This window comes from Macrotis lagotis, chromosome 7, assembly GCF_037893015.1.
Source record: "Macrotis lagotis isolate mMagLag1 chromosome 7, bilby.v1.9.chrom.fasta, whole genome shotgun sequence".
NCBI lineage: Eukaryota > Metazoa > Chordata > Mammalia > Peramelemorphia > Peramelidae > Macrotis > Macrotis lagotis.
The window spans coordinates 21,189,275-21,209,992 of NC_133664.1; the positions used below are offsets into that span (position 1 = coordinate 21,189,275).

Genomic DNA, 20,718 nt, shown 5'->3' on the forward strand with positions numbered 1-20,718 from the left:
ATAAATAGTTAAGCAAAATAAATTCCCAGTGACTTTGCTTAAAAAAAAAAAAAAGTGTGTCTCTGAGTCTTGCATTCATCCCTTCCAGTCAAGAAGTAGATAGTGGGTTTTTGTCATCACTGGTCCTATAGACTCATGGTTGGACCACTGTATGGATTGGAGGTTTTAAGTCTTTCATAGACGTTTTTCTTGTCTAAATTGTTCTCCAGATAGTGCTCACTTCACTCTGCCTCAGATAATATAGGTCTTCCCAGGTTACCCTGAAACTTTTCATCATTTTGACTCAGTAAGATTCTACTACCTTCATATGCCATAATTCAATCCTCTGTGAATGAGCACCCCTTTTATTATTTGCTCTAACGAAAAGAACTGCTCTAGATATTTTTAGATATAATCAGTCTTTTTCTTCTTGCTTTTATCTTTTGGGGGGTTATGGATCTAGTGGTGGTATATTCCTAGGTAAAAGGATATGCACAATTTACTGTCTTTTGGGAACTTTTTTTCAATTTGCTTTCCATATTGACTGTACCAATTCATAGCTCCACCAACAGTGTATTAATTAGTCTTCCAGTTTTCTCACAGTTCCTCCAGTATTTTTCATTTTTTCCTTTTGTCATCTTTACCAATCTAAGGGAAATGAAGTGGAATCTTGGAGGTATTTTAATTTGCATTTCTCTTATTAGTGGAGCATTTTTCTCACGTAGTTAATTATAACTTAGTTTCCTTTGAAAACTGTCTCCTATTGGAAAATGATTCTTTCTTAAAATTATATCACTTCCTTATATCTAGAAAATGAAACTTTATTAAAACAACTCTCCTGCAGGAATAACTTGGTGTAGTACATTAGACAGAGCACCGGCCTTGGAGTTAGGAGGATCTGAGTTCAAATCCTACCTCAGATGCTTGAAATTCACTAGTTGTGTGATATTGGGCAAGTGACTTAACCCTAATGCCTAACCACAAAGAGAAAAATAGAAGAAATCTCCTGCAAAGATTTTTTTTCCTCCAGTTGACAGTTCTTTTAACTGCATTAGTTTTATTTGTCCATAAATTTATAGATTTTATGAAATCTTTTTATCTGCAATCCCCTTGTGCTTGTTTTGTCATGAACTCTTCCCCTAACCATAATTGCAAAAGGTGCTTCCTTCCTGCCAAACTCTATTTATATGGCCTTTTAGATCTAAGCTAGATATCCATTTGGGAGTTTTATCTTGAGATATATAAATCTAAACTTCTTTTTCCAGTTTTTCCCAGCAGTTTTTGTGTAGAAATGATTCCTTATTCCAGTAGTTGGTGCCTTTGGATTTATTGAAAACTGTTTATTTCCTTCAACTTTTCTAGTTTGTTTTTTTTAAAGAAATTTATTTTTAAGTTCTTAATATTCAATGGTCTCTCCCCTCTCTTCCTTCTTTATCTAAGGCTTCCATTTCCCAACTTTCTGAAGTATGTCCGTATTCTCCTCAGCCTCTTCAGATTCTTTAACTTTTAACATTGAAAGCCATCTTCTGCATTGGACTTTTGGAATGCTCCCTTCATCTTCTCATCTGGAGGAAAGGCCAACCATCACTTTGACTAGAATTAATGGGGACAGCTAGGTGGCACAGTGAATAAAGTACCAGCCCTGGAGTCAGGAGGACCTGAGTTCAAATTCAGTCTCAGGCACTGAAAAATTACATAGCTGTGTGACCTTGAGCAAGTCACTTAACCCCATTGCCTTGCAAAAAAAACTCAAAAAAAAAAACTTTGTACATAGAAGTCCATAGGCTGTCACAGAAATAAAACTGTCTACCCAATCAATGTAAGACTACAGAATTCTTCCTATTCTCTGCTTACTAGAGATCTGTCTGTCTTTCTTTCTGGTACTTGTGAATGATTGTTAGCTCACCTCTTTAATGATTCCTCAATATCTTGATCCCCTCTTCAGCACTTCTGAATATCCTGGTAGCTCTGTCTCCTTTGTCTGACCTCTTACCTGATAATTTTATTTGCCATCCCCCCCCCCAATACTTTATTTTTCTCTCCTGTTCTTCCTGGGATCTTTCTCAATTGGTGTCCTTCAACTCTAAATTCTAGATTCACTCTGTGGCCTTCAGTTTCCAAAGCCCAGCAGTGATCATATTCAGTTCTAATTTCCTCCTTTAGTCTTGTCTTCCATACAACTTCTTTGGGGAGTTGGAAGTGAAGCTGTAACAGTATGGCTATAGTACCTTGTCTTTGAAGTTAGTAATGTTGCACCCAAGTAGAATACTTCATATTTACCAGTAGGAAATTTCATCTCACTAGGTTGAACCCATTGTTTTATCTTGTCAGCAACTTTTGGGATCATGAAACTACCATTCTGTGGGATATGTTGTTTCCTGGGTCTGAAATTTTACAACTTCACCTATTAGCAAATGAGTAGTTCCAGACTATGAGATTTTTAAGAGTTTAATGCACAGTGGAAAGAGGTCCTGGCAGTGCTGCTACTGGATTCCTACCAAGTACCAGGCAGACTTGATCACCACCAACAATACCCCCTTTGTTTCTCCATATAGGAAAATCATGGGACTGGAACTTTTTTAGGAATCTTAGAAATAATCTATATCCATTGATTTTGGAGTTAGGGTAGGCAGCTGCATTTGGGGGGGAGGTGTTGTTTTGGGTTTTTTTGCAAGGCAGTCAGGGTTGTATGATATAGCTAGTAAGTATCAAGTGTTTTGAGGCCATCAGTTGTCATTTTTGGTGGTCATCATGCCTGCCTATATAGGAGAGGGAAGAAGAAGAAGAAAGAGTTCAGACAGGAGGCAAAAGGATAACAGAATCAGGACCCAAGGGACTGGTCATCTACTGTGAGCTGGGAAAACTTTTTTTTTCCTTTGGTTCACAAGTGACCTTTAACTAATGAGGATCTTACTGTAATTGGCAGCATTCTCTTCACTAGTGTCATGATATACAGTTGTTGGGAACTTTACAAGAATAGTAGATTGGTATTTACAAGTGATTTTCTAATGCCTTTGTTTGGGAATGATATCTGCAGTATCCCTGAAGAATGCAGGCCAAGTTGGACTCATTGCTTGGTTTTGTCAATCGTTTGGGTGACTGTGAGAATCACATCAATTCCTTGTCTGACACACATAATGCATTCAACTCTTTAGTTTTCCCCTAAGAGTTTCTCATCCCAAAAAGTCATTTATCTTAATCTTAAACCGTAAATTTTCTAGCACAATGTTCATTTGGTTAAGAGTAAAGAGTTTGCTGGTTATTAGATCATTACTTCACTATTTTAGCTGTGATTTTTTTTCATCTTGTATCAATACTTCAGTTCAGGCCCACTCTAACTCCTTAAGAGATCTTCAGAAGCAATGTTCTAGTGTATCTGGCAGGTAACCTCTCTGAATTTAACTGAGCTGGTCTTTGCAATTTTGCGAACTGGTCCTATTGCCAAGCCTTTGCCACTCAGACCAGCCAGAGCTTATGATCCCTTGATCTTTCTTTGAGAACCCAGCACAGTCTTTGGGCCAAGTTGGGGCATGAGGGTCGGACTTAAGGAAAAGTAATCAAGCATAGAAAGTGATATTTTTAACATCTACAGTTATGTAAAATGTAGGATACTAAAGCAATAACAGATGCTTCATTGATATAACAAGTTTGGGTTGCAATTTTTCTTTTTAATATAGCAAGGATTCTAAATATGCAGAGATTCTCGTCGGTGAGCGTCAGTTAACATCTTTGTGCCCAACAACTCCATGTCTGCCAGTACCTTCTTTGAATCTGAAGGCTCACCAAGATGGCACGATCCTGAAACCCTGGATGAATGGTATTATTTTCTGAACAAAAAAATCTTGTTATCTTTGTGGCATAATACAAGAAAGTCTGCACACAGCTTAGAAAGACTTCATTAAGACTCATTTTAGGTGTTCATGACACATGAGATCACACCAACTTGACTCAGGAAGCTCTTAGACAGTGCCTTACTCTTCTCATTCAGCCCTGTTGTTCTATGTCTCTTTCCTCAGATCCTGTAGATCCCATAGATCCCACAGATCCCACTTCCTGAAGCAGGCCTGCCATCTTACTTGCTAACTTTGGGGAAGAAGAAAGATTATTATTGTGTTAAGCAAAAAGACCTTGATACAGTTGGTTTTTTCTGCTTAATTTCTTGATATTACTACCCCCAGTTTTCTGCTGCTTGTAATGGTTAATTATTGTAAGAATACGTGTATTTGAATAGATATCTGCATATACAAACACATATTTTATTCAAAAGTTTTGCCATCATCTGTCTCTACTTTTCTTCACATGCTCTCCCCCTTTTCCTTTCTCTCCCTCCATTCATCCCTCCCGCTTTCTCTCTTTTCTTTCCTTCCCTTCTCTTCCCCCCCCCCCCCCAGAGTTCTCCTCTCTGGTTAACTGGCTTTATCCTGTGGCCTTAGCTCTCTACTTAACTTTAGGTGAGTTTTAAATCTGTTATCTCAGTGCTATATTAACAAATTCATCATGGTCACCTAAAAAGAGGCTTTATCTTGCAACATCAGTAACACTTTATCATAGAATGACAAATTTTCTTGAAAGTTAGAGTACATTTAAGTATCTGTGGCTCCTATGCAGAAATTGATACTCTCCAAAATTTCAAGAATCTGCAATAGATTTAAGGGATGTTTTGTGAATATGAAGGGAAAATGATTGTACCTTATTTATATCTTTATTCCAGACTTTAGATTTTCAGGGAAATATCCTCTCCTGATGTTGCAGAATCCTGAAAATTGTGAGATATTTAAAAGAGAAAAAAATGCAGGGGTGAGTGTCTCAGCTTTTTTTAATGAGCTTTTTTCTGTCCTTGTTAATGATATTTCCTTGCTTGTCCTCAGAGCAGAGGCCCCAATAGAAATTGAGTGGGAGAATAAAGAATGGTAGTGTATGAGTTCTTCCTGAGAAGATAGCCCAAGAGGGAATAAAGACAGGGAGCATAGAAAGTTGTTAAAAAAAAAAAAAAAAAAAAAGAGGAGGGAGGATTGCCTATGAGGCAGCAATGATAACTGCAAGAGGCACGGCTCTAATAGGGAAGAGGGTATGTGAGGGAGGGAGGCAGAGCATTTCCAAATGGGGGGGAAAGATTCAAGTCCATTATGAGAAGTTACTTCATCGAAATTCTGAAGGTAAATTTTCTTCATTTTCTTTCTTTTTCTGATGATTCATCAAATTTTCTGATGATTCTTTATCAAATTTACTGTTTTGTGTTTTTTTTTTTTTTTAGTAAAGCAAACCTCTAAATACTTGTTAAGTGTACTATATAGCAACCATGTTAGAAATTATATTGGAAAGTAGAAAAATTGCTGGAAAAGCTAAATTTTTCTTTTGCAAATATAAAAATAAGTAGTTTTTAAAATTAAATTAGCCTTGGCTAATCTTACTCATTTTTATATATAATTTTTCCACTTATTCTTGTCTCTTTCCTTTCCCTCCCCTCCCCCTATCCCTCCTACAGATAGATCCTATTATTTTAACTTGAAAGCATTTACCCTGCTTTTTTTTCCCCTCTTTTCCTTTGAAAAAAACAATCCTTAGATGTTCCAGAAGCCCCTAGGGTTGATGATGTTACCCCATGGATATTGCAAATTTCATTTTAATACATTACGTGGCTGTGAGCGATCACTGTGTAAATTTACTCACGTTCCTGAACAAGCAGATGAAAAGGTACGGTCTCTAAGGGTTTGAGACTTTAAGGAAAGATTATTTGTAGCAAATATCTAAGAAAAATTGAAGTTGGATTTTTTTAACCTATATTTCATTTAAAATGTGTGTTCTAAAATGATTAAATATTTTCTACATCACTAAGAACTTTATTTTCTCTCACAATTAGTCATTTTATTTGGCTTCTGCAGATGGTAAATTGGAAGTTGTACAAATCAACAAATGGTCAAAAATAGCAGTTACTTCAGTCCTCAGTGAATTCTCATTTTCCATTTTATTGATGAACTAATTATTGATTTTTTCCTTATCATTGGATTAGATCAGATAATCAATACTTTTTTCTATTTAATATATCTTGATAAGTCCCCAATCTGAAAAGAATTTTATAACTGTAATCAATCCTTCCAGATATTGTATCAACTTCTAAGTTTAAAAATCATTTCCAAAAGTATTTCAACTTATTAGTGAAGTTACAGATGAGCAACTCATTAACTTACCAGACTTGCCAGTGAAGAGAAGTAAATCCATTGTTATCAACAAGCATAGGACCAAAGAGCTGATCTTTGGCCAGTCACAAAAACTGATTCAGAACCAGCAGATATTTAGATTTTAATACTGGGGCAGCTAGGTGACACAGTGGGTAGAGCACCTACCCTGGAGTCAGGAGTACCTGAGTTCAAATCCTGCCTCAGACACTTAATAATGACCTAGCTGTGGGGCCTTGGGCAAGCCACTTAACCCCATTGCCTTGCAAAAACCTAAAAAAAAAAATTTAAAAAGAAGATTTTAATTCTGATGGACTCTATGAAGTAGTCCAAATCTGGTTGGATAGGGGTTTGTCTGTTGTGGCCTGGGCTTCCCACATTTGTCTTGCCTAGTGTTACTCTGCAGGCTCCTTGCCACTATATTGGAAAAGTCTAGAGTCAGTCTCAAGTGTGGTTGGTTTGTGGTCAGGTTGTGTACTACTGGGGAGCCAAGGCAGAAGGACCTCTCCAAGGGCTATCCCAGGACCTTTAACTTCACAACCTGATTCTTCAGGTCAGTATTCAAATGATCCAACACTAGAGAACCATAGCTCCTGATAAGCATCTTTGGTCAGAATGTGACACAAAGGAGGGAAATGTGTGTTCTTATGCAGTTCCCATCTAGCCAAAAGGAAACTATTGACCCTACCCAAAAGTGACTTAGATTGAAATACAGGCTGGTTTTTGTTTGGAAAAACACAAGCACTTTCTTCTACTCTTTACTAATGGAATGATCCTTGTTTCACAGCAAAGGGAAACCTCCAGGAGTTAATCAGATTGGGGCAAACATGAAGGTTTCCAAGTGTTAAAAGAAAAGGGTGGGTGACCAGACCAGTTCAGAACATCTGTGTACATGGCACTTTCCAGAGGCATGGCACTCTTGGGAGACAGACCCTGTTGTGGCTGCCATTTACAGCCTCACTCTTCCCCAGTCTCAGGGATGTGCAGAGACAGGTTCAGAACAAGCTGAGTCAGACACCTAGTAGGGCAAGGAACTATAACTTATAGCTGACCTTGGGTTGGGTTTTGGTTGTGGGGTGCGGGGTTGCCTCTGGGTTTGCATGAAATTGATATATATGAAAAGAACTGGGCTCAGTCTTTGGGTACTGGTATTGTCTGAGGATTGTGCTCAAGGGAGCAAAAAGACTGAGATTTTTTTTAGATAGTTCCTTAAAATTGTTAATTTTTTCTCCTGATTCTTACAAACTAGTATTTGAACTTAACAGTTAAAGAACTTTTGGTGCTGAGCCTGTTAATTCTTGTCTGCCTATTTCAGCTCCAGGAATCACTTTGACAGATTTCTATCTCCTTATTTAAATCAAAATGCTGGCAGCTCAGGGGTGAAGTAAATAAAATAATGGACTTCAAGTAATGAAAACCTTAGTTCAAATCTTGTTTCAGATACTTATTAGACATGTGACCTTGTACATTTAAATTTTCTCAGTTTTACTTTTCCTCATCTGTAAAATGGGAATAATTATAGCTACTTTTCACTAGACTTTGGTGAGATCAAATGAATGATACATATAAAGCACTTTGCACTACATTAATGCTTAAAGCACTATGTAAATGGTAGCTGTTATTATTAAGATAGTTCCTTCTTTGTGTTAAGGTTTTCTTTACTATAGAAAAATAATGTCAATATGACTTAATTGAAAGAAGAAAAGATGAGCAGTTTTCAAAGAAATGTAAACTGTTAACCATATGAAAAAAATGTTCCCAATCACTATTAAGAAATACTTATTAAAGGAGAGCTTGAGTTTTCACCATTCACTCCATTAACTTAGCTAAGATGATGACAGAAAATATTGTTGGAAGAGTTGACATGTAGTCTTGAATTGGTCTGAGCTATTCTAGAAAACAGCTTGGAGGGCAGCTCAGTGACCTGATGGATAGAGCACCAGCCCTGGAGTCAGGAGGACTTCAGTTCAAATGTGGCCTCAAACACTTGTCATACTTAACTGTGTGACCTTGGGCAACTCATATAGCCTCGTTGCCTTGCAAAAAAAAAAAAAGGAAAGGAAACCACTTAGGGGGCAACTAGTTAACGTAGTGTATAGAGCAGCAGCCCTAGAGTTGGGAGGACCTGAGTTCAAATCCAGCCTCAGATGTGTAATAATTAGCTGTGTGACCTTGGGCAAAGTCACTTAACCCCCATTGCTTTGCAAAAAGAAAAACAGCTTGGAATTATTTAAGGAAAGTCACTAGGAAGTAAAAGATAGCATGGGCCCTTATAATGCAATATTAATAAATAAAAATTTTTTGTTAGTAGCAAGAAGCTAGAACTAAAGGAGTTCAGCTAGGGCATGGTATATGAACTTGCTATTACATTGTAATAAGTGTACTTGTGGTTACTAAAATGAGTAATTCAGACAGGAAGGTTTATATAGAAAAAAGCAAAACTAGGAAAATAACCCAGTAACTACAATTATAGAAGTAAAGGGCAGTGAACTTGGATTAAATGCAGCAATAAGTCATAGCCCCAGAGTACAGGTGATAAAACACACTTTCCTTTTTTCTTTAGTTTTCGGATCTGGCTGACTGCAAATAGTCCTACAGAAAGCTTCACCCACTGTGTGGAGAAGCTGCTGTGTCAGGGAGCTTTGCTTCATTGTAGGGATTGCCTCACTGTATTTTTGCCCCCCCCCCCCCCCCCCCGGGACCTGATGCAGAATTGGTACTCATTGACTGATTGTATTTATTTGTATTTGTTATGTAGACAGGTTGACCCTCCCTAATAATAGAAGATTTGGGAGCAAGAAAGCCCCCCCCTTTTTTTTGGTCTCTTTCTACCCAGGTCAGGCACAGAGGAGGCATCTAATCAGGGCTTTTGTGAGATTGATCTATGGAATCCCAGAACTGGCAGCAGTGAGTGGAAGTTGCAAAAAAGCAAATAAAGGCTTGAGATGAGAAAATATCCCTACCATTAGAGCCAGGTAAAAGCAGGCTGCCTTCTCAGGAGGTAATGCATTATTCTTCTCTGAAGATGTTCAAAGATGGTCACTTGTAAACCGACCATCAGACTTTATTGAGTACCTCCTTTGTGCTAAACACTGTATTGAGAGGACCTAGCCCAAAGACAAAGATGAAATAGCACCTGCCCTCAAAGAGCTTATGTGCTTATCTGGGGAGATATGAATGTCTAAGAGAATACAAAGTCAATACAAGGTCATTCCAAGGAGGAAGAACTAAGAGCTGAGAAGATCAAAGAAAGGTTTGGGGATGAAATCTTGGAAGAAAATGAAAAACAAGAGTGAGTGGGTTTTTTCTGAGCATGTAGTGGGAGATGGAGTATGGCAAACTATGGAAAAAAAAGTACCTCCTCCCATAGAGGAAATGAGCAGAGGAAGGAGATCAGTGTGAGAGATTATCCAGAATAGATTGAATAAGACTTGGTCGCTGGTTGGAAATAGAGGGTGAAGGAGCAAGAGAAATCAAGAATAATTGAAAGACAATAAAACTGGATGGCTGAAAGAATTTCTATAGAAATAAAGATGTTAGGGGGAAAAGGGTGAGTTTAGTAAGAGAATGATGAGTTCTCTTGACATATTGAGTGGGTAATAGAGTAGGCATGTTTTATAGGAAGGATTCTTATCCCAGGTAGCTTACTCCTTTCCAGCTGCCATTCTGTGATTTGACTGTAGTCTGATTGACAGATTCCCGATTGGTAAAAACTATTAAGAGACTAACACTTTTCTCATATGGAAAAGCAATGGCTTGCTATAAAGCTCCATAAGTCTGTAAGATATTCATCTGTGACTACCAGTGGTATAATATGGTCCCTCTCTTCTCAGTAGAGTTGAATTTGTAATGAATATACAAAAAGCTGCCAAGTAATACAATCTATAATAATACTTACTGTAAATTGAAACTGAGAAAGTTCTTGTTGGTTTGGGGAAATAAAAGCTAAAGAGAATTATATTTTTTCATTTCATTGTAAGATTTTCTTGAAACTTAGTAACTGAATTTCACAGGCAAAGAAAATCCCTTTGGAAAAGTCAAGAATGCCATTATACCACATTAACTCTCTTAGAAAAACTCTCTACAAGTAGAGAAAGGAATTCAGTCTGACCCTAACCTTAACTTCTTTCAGCCTTGTTACCTAAAAGCTTTTCATATAAATTCACTTTTTGCTTTCTCAAAATTTAAATATTTACATTTAAATGCTTAATAAATTATTTCCTGATACTCTGAAATGATTTGGTTTAAGATTTATTATGTTTTATTGGCTCCTACTGATATGAATTAAAATCATCTTGTTCATCCCAAATAATTTAAACTTAAGCAAAATGTGGAGCAGCCAAGAAGATAAAAGTACTATTTATGTAAATTTTATTTTTATACTGTTTAGGAATGAGTCATAACAATCTTTCATGGCTTCTGCAGGTTTGCATGGAAATACTTAAGAAATATGTAAATATCGGTGAGGTGTGTTTGCTTCAACGTGCAGGTAGGAGACATGATGAAATGTAATTCAGTAATGTATATATTTCGAACGTATAGTTCAATTGCATATGTTAGACAATACATACTATGTCCCAAGCATAAAAATGGCATGACTTGATAGAAAAGGCCCTACTGATCCAAGGAAGTATGAAATTAAATGTAATATTATATCTGAACCACCTAATACATAAATCATTATTGATCAATTATTGATTGACTTTTTTATATATAGAAATTTTCCATACCTGCTCAAATTATGGAGAGATTTTAGCTAAATAATTCAATTTGCCTACATATAAAATATTTGTCCTATACTACTGGAATTACATGTTGACTCACAGTTTTAAATAAACATGCACAAATTGCATTATATCTCCCAATAGCTTATGCAAATTCACTCTTTATCTCTTTTGCCCTGAAGAATTTGGTAAATGGGGTTCTGATTTTATGAAGATGGAACGTGGGTGAGACAAAATAGCCTTTTTTAAAGCCATGTAAAAATACAGAGAGCACACAGTTAACTCATGTTAAGGATTCTAGTTCAAAAGTTACCCCTCCACTTTTCATCTGGATTTTTATTTCTTAAATGTCATTCAAAAATTTCTGGGTGAAAAATTGGGAAAAGGGTATCTACTACTTTTGATAGTATTCTTTTTTGAATTTACCATTTGGTCAAATATTATGGTCTTTGAACAGTGAGAATACAAAGGAGTAATGGTTCAATGTTCCCCAAGAGGTGATTTTTCTCCTCAGTCTCCATCCCTCTATTAAAATACTGGCCACAACCTGGGAGGCTAGAGAAATACTAACAGTACTTGGGGATTGGGGCAGCTAGGTGTCGCAGTGGATAAAGAACCGGCCCTGGAGTCAGGAGTACCTGGGCTCAAATCCGGTCTCAGACACTTAGTGATTACCTAGCTGTGTAGCCTTGGGCAAGCCACTTAACTCCATTTGCCTTGGGGGGGGGACCCTAAAAAAACCAGTACTTGGGGAGACCACCATGATGCCACAGGCACAGTGCCTGCAGTCTGACATGACTCTGTACTCCCAGGGTCAGCTTCTGGACTGTTGAGAAGTCAGTGTTCCTAAGAACATAAATTGGAGCAGGTTTTAATGCTGTTCTGAAACTACCTTGAGGTTCTAGTGTGTGAGGCCTGGAGACTCCCAACCAATAATACCGACATCTTCAGTGCCTAGCAAAAGCTGCTAAAAACAAGAGTAGCAGTTTAATTGTGTCAGGATTCTTGACTACTCTCTGGAATTTGTGGTCACATGCCATTGTTCTAATATTAAGTCCTATATTCTGTATGGAATTGATGACCAATAGCATATTTGTCAGGATAATATAAAACAGATCATTTAATCTCTTAAAACTGTCTTAATTTCTTAACTGTCTGAAAATCTCTAGATAATACAAATCAAGTCATTCTTTATTATTGCCTTCTGTCATCACTGGCCACAAAGTTGAATACTTAATTACGTATCAAACAGAAGACACTTTTTCTAGATTTACTTATCTTATTCTCAGGTAAAGGATATCAATTTTTTAAGCAAATGTACCACATACAGGTGTTGCCTTATTGGCTCAAGCATAGGAGGAAGGTGATAGCCAGAAGTTTATCTTCTGCCTACCCCAGCCAGGATCAGTTCTGAGTGGAGAAGCAAGAAGCCGTTTCTAACATTGAATAATCACGTTTGGTTTTTTTTTTTAAGATTTTTGAAGGCAGTGGCTTTAAGTGGGTTGCCCAAGGCCACACAACTAGGTAATTAATAAGTGTCTGAGGCCAGATTTGAACCCAGGTACTCCTGACTGCAAGGCCAGTGCTCTATCCACTGCTCCACCTAGCCATCCCTAATCACATGTTCTTAATGAATGCCTAGTGAATGTAGCAATGTCTTCAAAAAGTCTAGAACATGTTCTCTTCTCTGTAATCCTGTTTTTGTGCTAAGATGCTAAGGAAATTCTCCCATTAAAGATAAATGAAAGTTTCATTTGACCACTCAGAATAACTGGTTAGAAGAAAGAAATTGTGTGACCAAAGGATCTGACAAAGAATATTCAAGGCCTGCAGACAGTTGATAACCATAGGGAACACATGATCTGAACCACATTATTGAGAAGTCAAAACAACCCCCAGATTCCTTTTATTGCACATACACAGATTCACATAGGCGAAAAAAAGATAGGAATATTTGTTGGAAAGTAGGCATGCTCATTGTTGGAACTGTGAATCTGTGCAGCAATTTTGGAAAGTAAGTCCTACAAATAAATTAACTCAGCTTTCATGTTATTTGATCCAGAGGTTCCAGTACTAGGCATATTCCCCAAGGAGATAAATTGAGAAGAAAACCCAGATAGGTGACAATGTTGATAACAGCACTTTTTTGTAGTAGCAAAGAACTGGAAACAAAAGTAGATGCCCTTGGATTAAGGGAAAACTAAACAAATTACCTTGCTTATATCAATGTGGAGTATTCCTGTGCTGAAAGAAATGACAGATGTGATGAGAATCTTGGAAAGGTCTACATAAAAATAGAGAAACTGGCAAAGCCAAAAAAATAATATACCAGTGACTACAATAATTTAAATGGAAAGAACAACCTCAAATCAATTGAAAGTGAACATTGCAAAATTAAAAAGAATGAGCAAACTTGGCCTCAACAATGAGCTATGAGAAGATACTCTCCTCTATTTCACATCTTTGCAGAGCTATAAGCTCCAATGGGATGAATATAAAACATCACTTTTTTTTAATGTATTGACCAGTTTTGCTGATATTTTTTTTCTCATCCTTTCTTTTTTCTTTAAGGAAATTGCTATATGGAGTAATGCTGGAGAGGGAAAGGTACTGGGAGAAATTTTGGCAATGGAAAAACAATAGATATCAATTAAAAAAAATTAAGGGACGGCTAGGTGCCTCAGTGTATAAAGTACCAGCCCTGGAGTCAGGAGTACCTGGGTTCAAATCCAGTCTCAGACCCTTGATAATTACCTAGCTGTGTGGCCTTGGGCAAGCCACTTAACCCCATTTGCCTTGAAAAAACTAAAAAAAAAATTTAAGATATTGCAATAATTTTCTACCTATAGAAATGCAAAATTGATCATTTGAAATAGGCTTGTATCTTTAATTTCCTACTGATCTATTAGCCAGTGGCTCACAAAAAAGGAAAAGGGAAAAAATTCTTCATGTTAATAACTTGATGTTTAGTTGAGTCATTTGGTATCCAAGCAATGTTATTCAAGGTACGAAGTAGAAAGTAAAGTACTGAATGATAGTCACTTTAGTCAACCAAAAACCTGTATTTTCAAAAGAACAAAGAAGAATATGTGGAGAATCTGGCATTGATGTTCTTACTATGTAAAAGTAAGCCACATTAAAACTACAAGGTAGAAGAAAGTGGACCAGCCACCTAAAGGAAATAGCTCTCTATTTAGTAAAGTACTGTCTCAGTGGCAGTCTCTTTGAAATCCTACTACTATGTGTTTTAGCAATTAAATTTTAAAATAGGAAGGCAATGAGATTCAAATATTCTGATGACTAATTACATAGATGAAGAAGGAGGTTTGGTTTTCTAATCTATCCTCATGTTTTTATAAAGCCTGATATTTGACCAAAAAATTTTTACCTTAACAGAGGAGAGTGATGAATCATTAACCAGGAGTTATTTTATTTACCCGGGTCATTAAAGAAATAAAATGATTGAAAGTATCTCCTACAGTTTTTTTTTCATATTAATTATCAAGGAAGATTTTCTCCTCCATCTTTGAATTTATTTCTTTGAGCATTTACCTTCCTTTTTTATGCTTCACTGCTTTCATGACTATGTGATCTCATTGACATTGCTGTCCTTCCATGATAGCCTACATCTTCCATTGAGTTCTTATCTATGCTCTTCTATAATTCTCCAAAGAGGATCCAGCCATCTGCTTGGTGACTGCCTTATTTGTGAGTTTTTTGTTTTTACATTTGATGTGCAAAGATGATCTATAAAAAATTATAAAATGATCTATCAAGTATTGCCTACCTACCTTTCCCTATTTTCCTCAAAAATTCTCTTGGTATATGTGTAAAGCATGTTCCTCAAGGACTAAAATGTAAGGAAAGACTTTGGGTCAGAAGTTACTGTTGTCTTCTCACATTGCCTTTTTTGTGGTAGTACTTTCTGTGATATTTTCCCCTTTTTCAATTCTCCTTTACAGACAATGAATGAATGAAAAATATCTATTAAACATCTAATGTGTGTGTGTGCGCCAAACTTTGGAAATAGAAATGCTTTCCCTGCTCTCAAGTGTTTTATGTTCTACTAGTTAAAGACAACATTTATAGAGGATAAGTGGCTAAGGAGGGATATTTTGGTTTGGGAGAGTGATTGGGATAATATATGGAGCAATCAGGGAAATTAATGTGCTCTTTCCAATAGCAGAAGTGATAGGGATAGAATATGAAGTATGATCAAATGGTCTACTCTTACATAAGGTTCTTGTGTGTCCTTGATCTAGGAAGCTACTTTTTTCCATTTTTATCTTCTGTGCCATCCTTCCTGTAGCAAGTTTAGGTACTGAGTTGAGGTATTGGAAGCCATAAGTGGTGGTTCCACTATCATTCAAGCTTAGAGGTACTCTGGAAATATCTTCCTTCCACTGTCCTCTAACAACTGAGTCATAGTTGGGTCCTAGCCTAAGCTTTCTAGAGAGCTTTCACTGACTTTTGCTGTTTTGTGAGGTGAATAGTGCTTATCACTTTACATGGATATTGGGGGGGGGGAACAAAAAGCTACATCTTCCAGCACAATAAGGCAGGCATTAGTAAAGAGATTTCCCAGAAGTCAAGTGCCCTGTGGTCATTGAGTTTGGAACCTAGGGAAAATTACTTGGTTTTATTCTGTTGTGACTACTAAAGGATTAGATTGCTAAAAGGGAAAATTCATAATATTGTAATGGTGAAAAAGAATAAATATAAGTGCAGCTAAGCAAAGGCATAGTCCAAAGCCAACCTTGAAAAGTGTTTGATAAGTCAATGAGATTAGAAGAGAGGAATTGCTTCAAAACTGCTTGCAACCCTAGAGGAAACTGTAGTTTTTAGAGACATGGCTTTTTCTCTTGTAGGAATGGGAGACACTTCCCATTGCTGCAGATAATGCCAAAAGGACTCTTAAGGAAGTAGGAAATCTCTTCTGCAAGAGATTGTCTGTGAGAAGAACGTAACAGCCTGCATGGTAGAGAGGATTTCTGAAAACTCCTGCAAGAAGTCCTCCTTCCTTTAAACAAGGATTTTTCTAGAACACTAAAATGACCCAAAGAGGGGAATGAATGTTGGGTTTTCAGGATGTTGCCAGTTTCTGATGAATTGGCATTCTTTCAATTCAAGGAAATTCTTAGCAGAAATTCATACTTTGTTATCCAGACTGTAGTTGCCTAGACAAGAGTGGTTTTGCATCATCATGTGGCAATCTGTGAGGTTTATCTCCATGATGATTTCCCGTGTTCACAGCATGTCATTCTCAATTGGAAACATGAAATAGTTCTATTCACAATTTTCTGTTTCTGATACTTAAATTCCAAGATAATATTTCAAAATGTATTATTTTAAAAACTAAAACTAGGATGAAGAAAATATTGACTCTGCCAATCAGATCAATAGTCAGAAAGTCTGTGCCAACATTGGACTTGATGCCTGGCAACATAATAGATATATCAGTGATGTTCTATATTTTTCTCTCTTACTATGGACACTACAAGATGTTTGCATTTAGTGTCTCATATGTTCTGGGTACTATGCTGGGGTGCTGGGGATGCAAAGGCAAAAATGAAACAGCCCCTGCCCTCAAGGAAGGACTTGGGTTTTATCAGAGAAGACAGCATAGACACCTAAGTATAGATAAACAAAGGTATTTTGGAGGTAGGGTGGGGGGGAGACACTAGCCAATCTGATTGGAGGCTTAGGAAAGGCCTCATCAGAGGTGCTAGTTAGATATGTATTCATATTGTAAGATGGGGAGGGTGGGGGGCAGACATTCCAGGAACAGTGAACCTGTGTGCTGAATAGTCAGGGGAGATTGACTGGGGTGTAGAATTTAGGAAGGAGAGCTGTGCTTAACAAGACTCTTCAGAGTCCACAGAGTGTAACAAGGCTGGCAAAAAGCTTGGAGTGTTGTGAAGGGTTTTCGGTGCCAGCATGAAGAATTTGTGGTCCTAGAAGTAATAGTCACATGTGAGCGGGGGAATGACCTGGTCAGTTTTGTGGTTAAGGAGCTATGCTTTGACAACTGTGTAAAAGTGGCAAGAAGAGTGGAAGAGACGAGTCACAGATCCCAGGTAGGGTGTTGGCACTCTGGAGAGTTGTGCCATAATTCAGGAAACTTTGTTTAACCAAAGGGCTTGAAGACATTGAGAGAGGAAAGTTAAGAATAATAAAAAGTGCTTTTAGTTTGAAAATCTTTTCCATGTGTATTAGGATGTAGTCTTCTTAGTGTACTTATTCAATATTTAGATTTTTCTTAATATGGGTGCTCATCTCACAAATTCAAGACCAACCCAACATGCTGGATATTTTATATACCAAAGATCCATATTATTCTAGTTTACTTGCACCTCTTAGTTTCATTTCCCTTTACCAGGCCTGCACATCTTCAGGAATTTCTTATGCTCTGCTTATATGTAAGTTTTTAATCACAGCATTTTACCCTCTGCTTATGTCCACCATGTATCATTCCATAGACCTTTGAGCTATTCTTTGATTATTTGGTGATTCATGACTCTCCATAAAATCACCAGGAAAATGAGATGAGCATTTTTAGGAGGATGCAATTTGGAGTTCTTAAAATTAGGGCACAATTTTATAAATGGAATCCAATCTGATTTCTTCCAGCTCAAAACTGATCTATCTTATCAACTGTTGGTATGTAATCTTTGTGCAAGGTGCATTATAGTTAGATTGGTTTAAAATGTCCCTCTATCTTTGTCTGTAGGGTTAAATCCTAGTATAATACATTACATTTATTCCTATTGCATGTCATCTTTGTGTGTGTGTGTGTGTGTGTGTGTTTCAGTATCCTGCCAAGGTCCATTTGAATGCTAACTCTCTTAGCCTAGATGACAAGTTTTCCAATTTGTGCCATCTGCAAATTGGATAAATACTCCATCTCTGCTTTTAGGCAAGTCAGTAACTATTTAAAAATGTTGAACAGCCTAGAGCCAAACACAGATTCCTCTTAATTTCTCAAACTTTCCTATACCATTTCTTTCCCTTTAAGTAGAAAATTTTAGTTCCTACTTCACCAAAAATGGAGACCAATAACCCATCATAAGCTTCCTCTTCCTCTCACTTGCCACTGTTCAGAACCTTCAGTCAGTTCTCGTTCTCTCTTCCTTTGCTCCAGTCTCAGATTAGGACTGTCTTTCTTTATCAGTACGATTCTGTCTTCTCATTTTCTCTGGTAGCTTGCTACTTCAGCCATCTCTTCTCTGTGCTCTGAAATCTTTCCCTCTCTGCTGCCTACCAGTCTGTCTGTGCCCTTCTTTCTCATTGTTTAGATTATTGGTAGGGGTTCAGCAGTCAAATCTGCTGATAGTCACTACTTTATTTGTAGTTTATCTAGGCCAGATGACTTGAAGTCATCAGATGCTGTTTCTGGATATTCTTATCACTGCTTTACCTTAAGTATCAATTTCTCCATTTTTGTGTGAATGAGGGAGCAGATCTGTCTAGAATGCCAACTCCTCATGACTCTGGATTCTTTCATTCTTGGTCCTTGGATTCCCCAGCCCTTAGCACATAGCAGGTGGATTTAATTTAATAAATGCTGTTTGATTTCATTGTAACAAGTCATGTGCGGTGTGAAAGTTCTGTCCAGTTCAAGTCAACATTCCAGAGGTAACTGATGGTCTTAAGAGATTAAACAGCTTGTCCCAGGGCTGTCAGAAGGAGGACCTGGCTCAGGACTTCTTGACTCCCTTGCCAGTACTCTGTCCTGTGGTCTGACTGCTTCTCTTCAGGCCCCAGCTAATTCTCTTTGGAGACTAACTAGACTAATTAGTCTTTGGAGACTCTCCTTCCTGAGACAAGCCAAATGACAACTGAGCAGGAGCAATTTCTGCCATGTGTCCAGGCTTCTTCCAGACCCTGGTCTTCCTCTCTTTTTCTCCAAGATTGCTTTTAAAAAAGTTTTGGGTTCTGCTATATATGATCATTCTTCCAGGACTTCATAATTTCCATGCTCATTCATTTTTATGACCCAGAGTACTAGAGTGGAGAGTGTTGCTCCTGGGAATCAGGAACACCTGAATTCCAGTTCTTTTTCCAACACTTGCTAGTTCCACAATTTAACCACTTTGGGTCTCAGTTTACTCATCTGTAAATGCTATGTACCTTCAGTGGTGGTAAGGCTCAAATGGAATGTGTTAAAAATGTTTTCCCCCTAAAATATAATTAGGTGTTATCATTTGCAATCAAAATTATCTTAGATTTCTCGTTGCAAAAAAAAAAAAATAGAGCCTCTCTAGTGTAATTCAAAGACTAGACTATAGAGTCATTTAGTCCAGCCCTTCTTTACGTATGTAACTTTATGGGACAAGTCATTCTTTGGGGGCCTCAATTTCCTTATTATAAAATGAAGAGAATAGACTAGATCACTAAAATCTCTTCTATCTATAGAACGTTTAGTCTTTTTTTTTTTTAACAAAGCTTGATGAATTGTGATCAATTTCCAAATGACAATATTTTGAAGTCATGTCATCTGAATCTTATTTTCAGTAAACCTCTTTATGGAGTACTACAGAAAGTTTCCTCCTGGGGTACATTTTGAATCACAAGTGCTAAATGACCTTCTGATTTCTTTACTCAAACACTGTTTATTGAAGGAAGTCTTTCAGGTAGTGAACATCAGCATAATGGTCAAAATGCTGGTAAGTAACCAAGAAATACCTTTGAAAGTTTTTTTCACTTAGTGTATGTTGTTTCATTATCTATTTGTTTGTATAATATAGTGGCTTGATGTTTGTGTTTATTAAATACCTCCTAGAGAACAAGTGCATTTTCAGCCTGAATTAATTTGGGAAAGCAAAAGTATCCTGAAAATAAAAAAATTGTGAAAATGAGTGTGCATCTTTTTTTTTGTTTTATCCAGCCTGCTCTGAAAGTATTCATAAAAGTGTTTGAACATGTTGCATCTATGAACTTAAGGAATGCTGTACCAACTCTAATTGATATGTTTTGCAAGGTATGAGTCCTTTTTTTTTCTTTTTGATTTAAAGCATCTTTATTAAGTATTACTGGTACTAGTAATTTAAAAAAATTATAAAGCATTTTCTTCTCTTTATCAAGCTTACCCTCCTCCTGGGAGAATTCAATATGTATATAAATACAGAAATAAAAGCAGGTTGAGATGGGAAAGAAGGTGGGGAATGAGTGTATATTAAAGGCCCACTGTGGGCTAAGCACTCTTTCTAAAATATCTCATTTTATCCTCACAACAACCTTTGACAAGGTCCTGTTATATTAACCCCATTATATGGTTAAGACAACTGAGACACACACACATTATATGCTTTTCCCAGAGTCATAGAACAAGTAAGTGTCTGAGCACAGATTTGAACTCTGGTCTTTTGGATTCCAATACCAGTGTTCTATCCACTGCTGCCATCTAGATGCCTAATTCTAGGATAATGAACTGGACTTATCAGAACCCAAATAACCAGTAAGATCAGGGAAGGACTTCCTACAGGAGGTGGAATCTGAGGGATTCTAAGAAACTCGTTTAGAGTGAGGATTCCAGGCTCTCAAGACAGCCTGTTCCAAGCCACAAAAATAAACAGCTGGAATGTCAAATTCAGAGGTTGACAGGAACGTTGTGCTTAAGGCATACAATAGGAAATGAGTCTGGAAGGGCAGGTGAAGGCTTTGATTATAGAAGGCTTTCAGTGGTAGGCTGGGGAGTTTGCATTTTGTCATAGACTGAGGCAGGAGACCAGCCACTGAAAACTTGAATAGCAGAATGACATATTCAGGGCTATGTTTTAGCATTGTTAATTGGACATTTGTGTAGAGGAGAGCTAGATGGCCGAGTCTAGTTTCAGGAA

At 37.2% G+C, this 20,718-nt stretch overlaps 1 protein-coding gene across 3 annotated transcripts in view; it reads left to right on the plus strand.

Moving 5' to 3' along the window:
• Positions 1–20,718, plus strand: part of TOPAZ1 (testis and ovary specific TOPAZ 1) — a 71,330-nt gene that overhangs the window by 26,522 nt on the left and 24,090 nt on the right. For all 3 annotated transcript variants that reach the window (XR_012470442.1, XM_074195601.1, XM_074195602.1), the window contains 6 exons: positions 3,657–3,796; positions 4,691–4,776; positions 5,545–5,673; positions 10,581–10,644; positions 19,394–19,545; positions 19,767–19,859. Coding sequence is in view for 2 of the 3 variants with exons in the window: in XM_074195601.1 (XP_074051702.1) it covers positions 3,657–3,796; positions 4,691–4,776; positions 5,545–5,673; positions 10,581–10,644; positions 19,394–19,545; positions 19,767–19,859 (664 nt within the window). In the remaining variant the exon portion in view is untranslated. The remainder of the gene's footprint in view (positions 1–3,656; positions 3,797–4,690; positions 4,777–5,544; positions 5,674–10,580; positions 10,645–19,393; positions 19,546–19,766; positions 19,860–20,718) is intronic.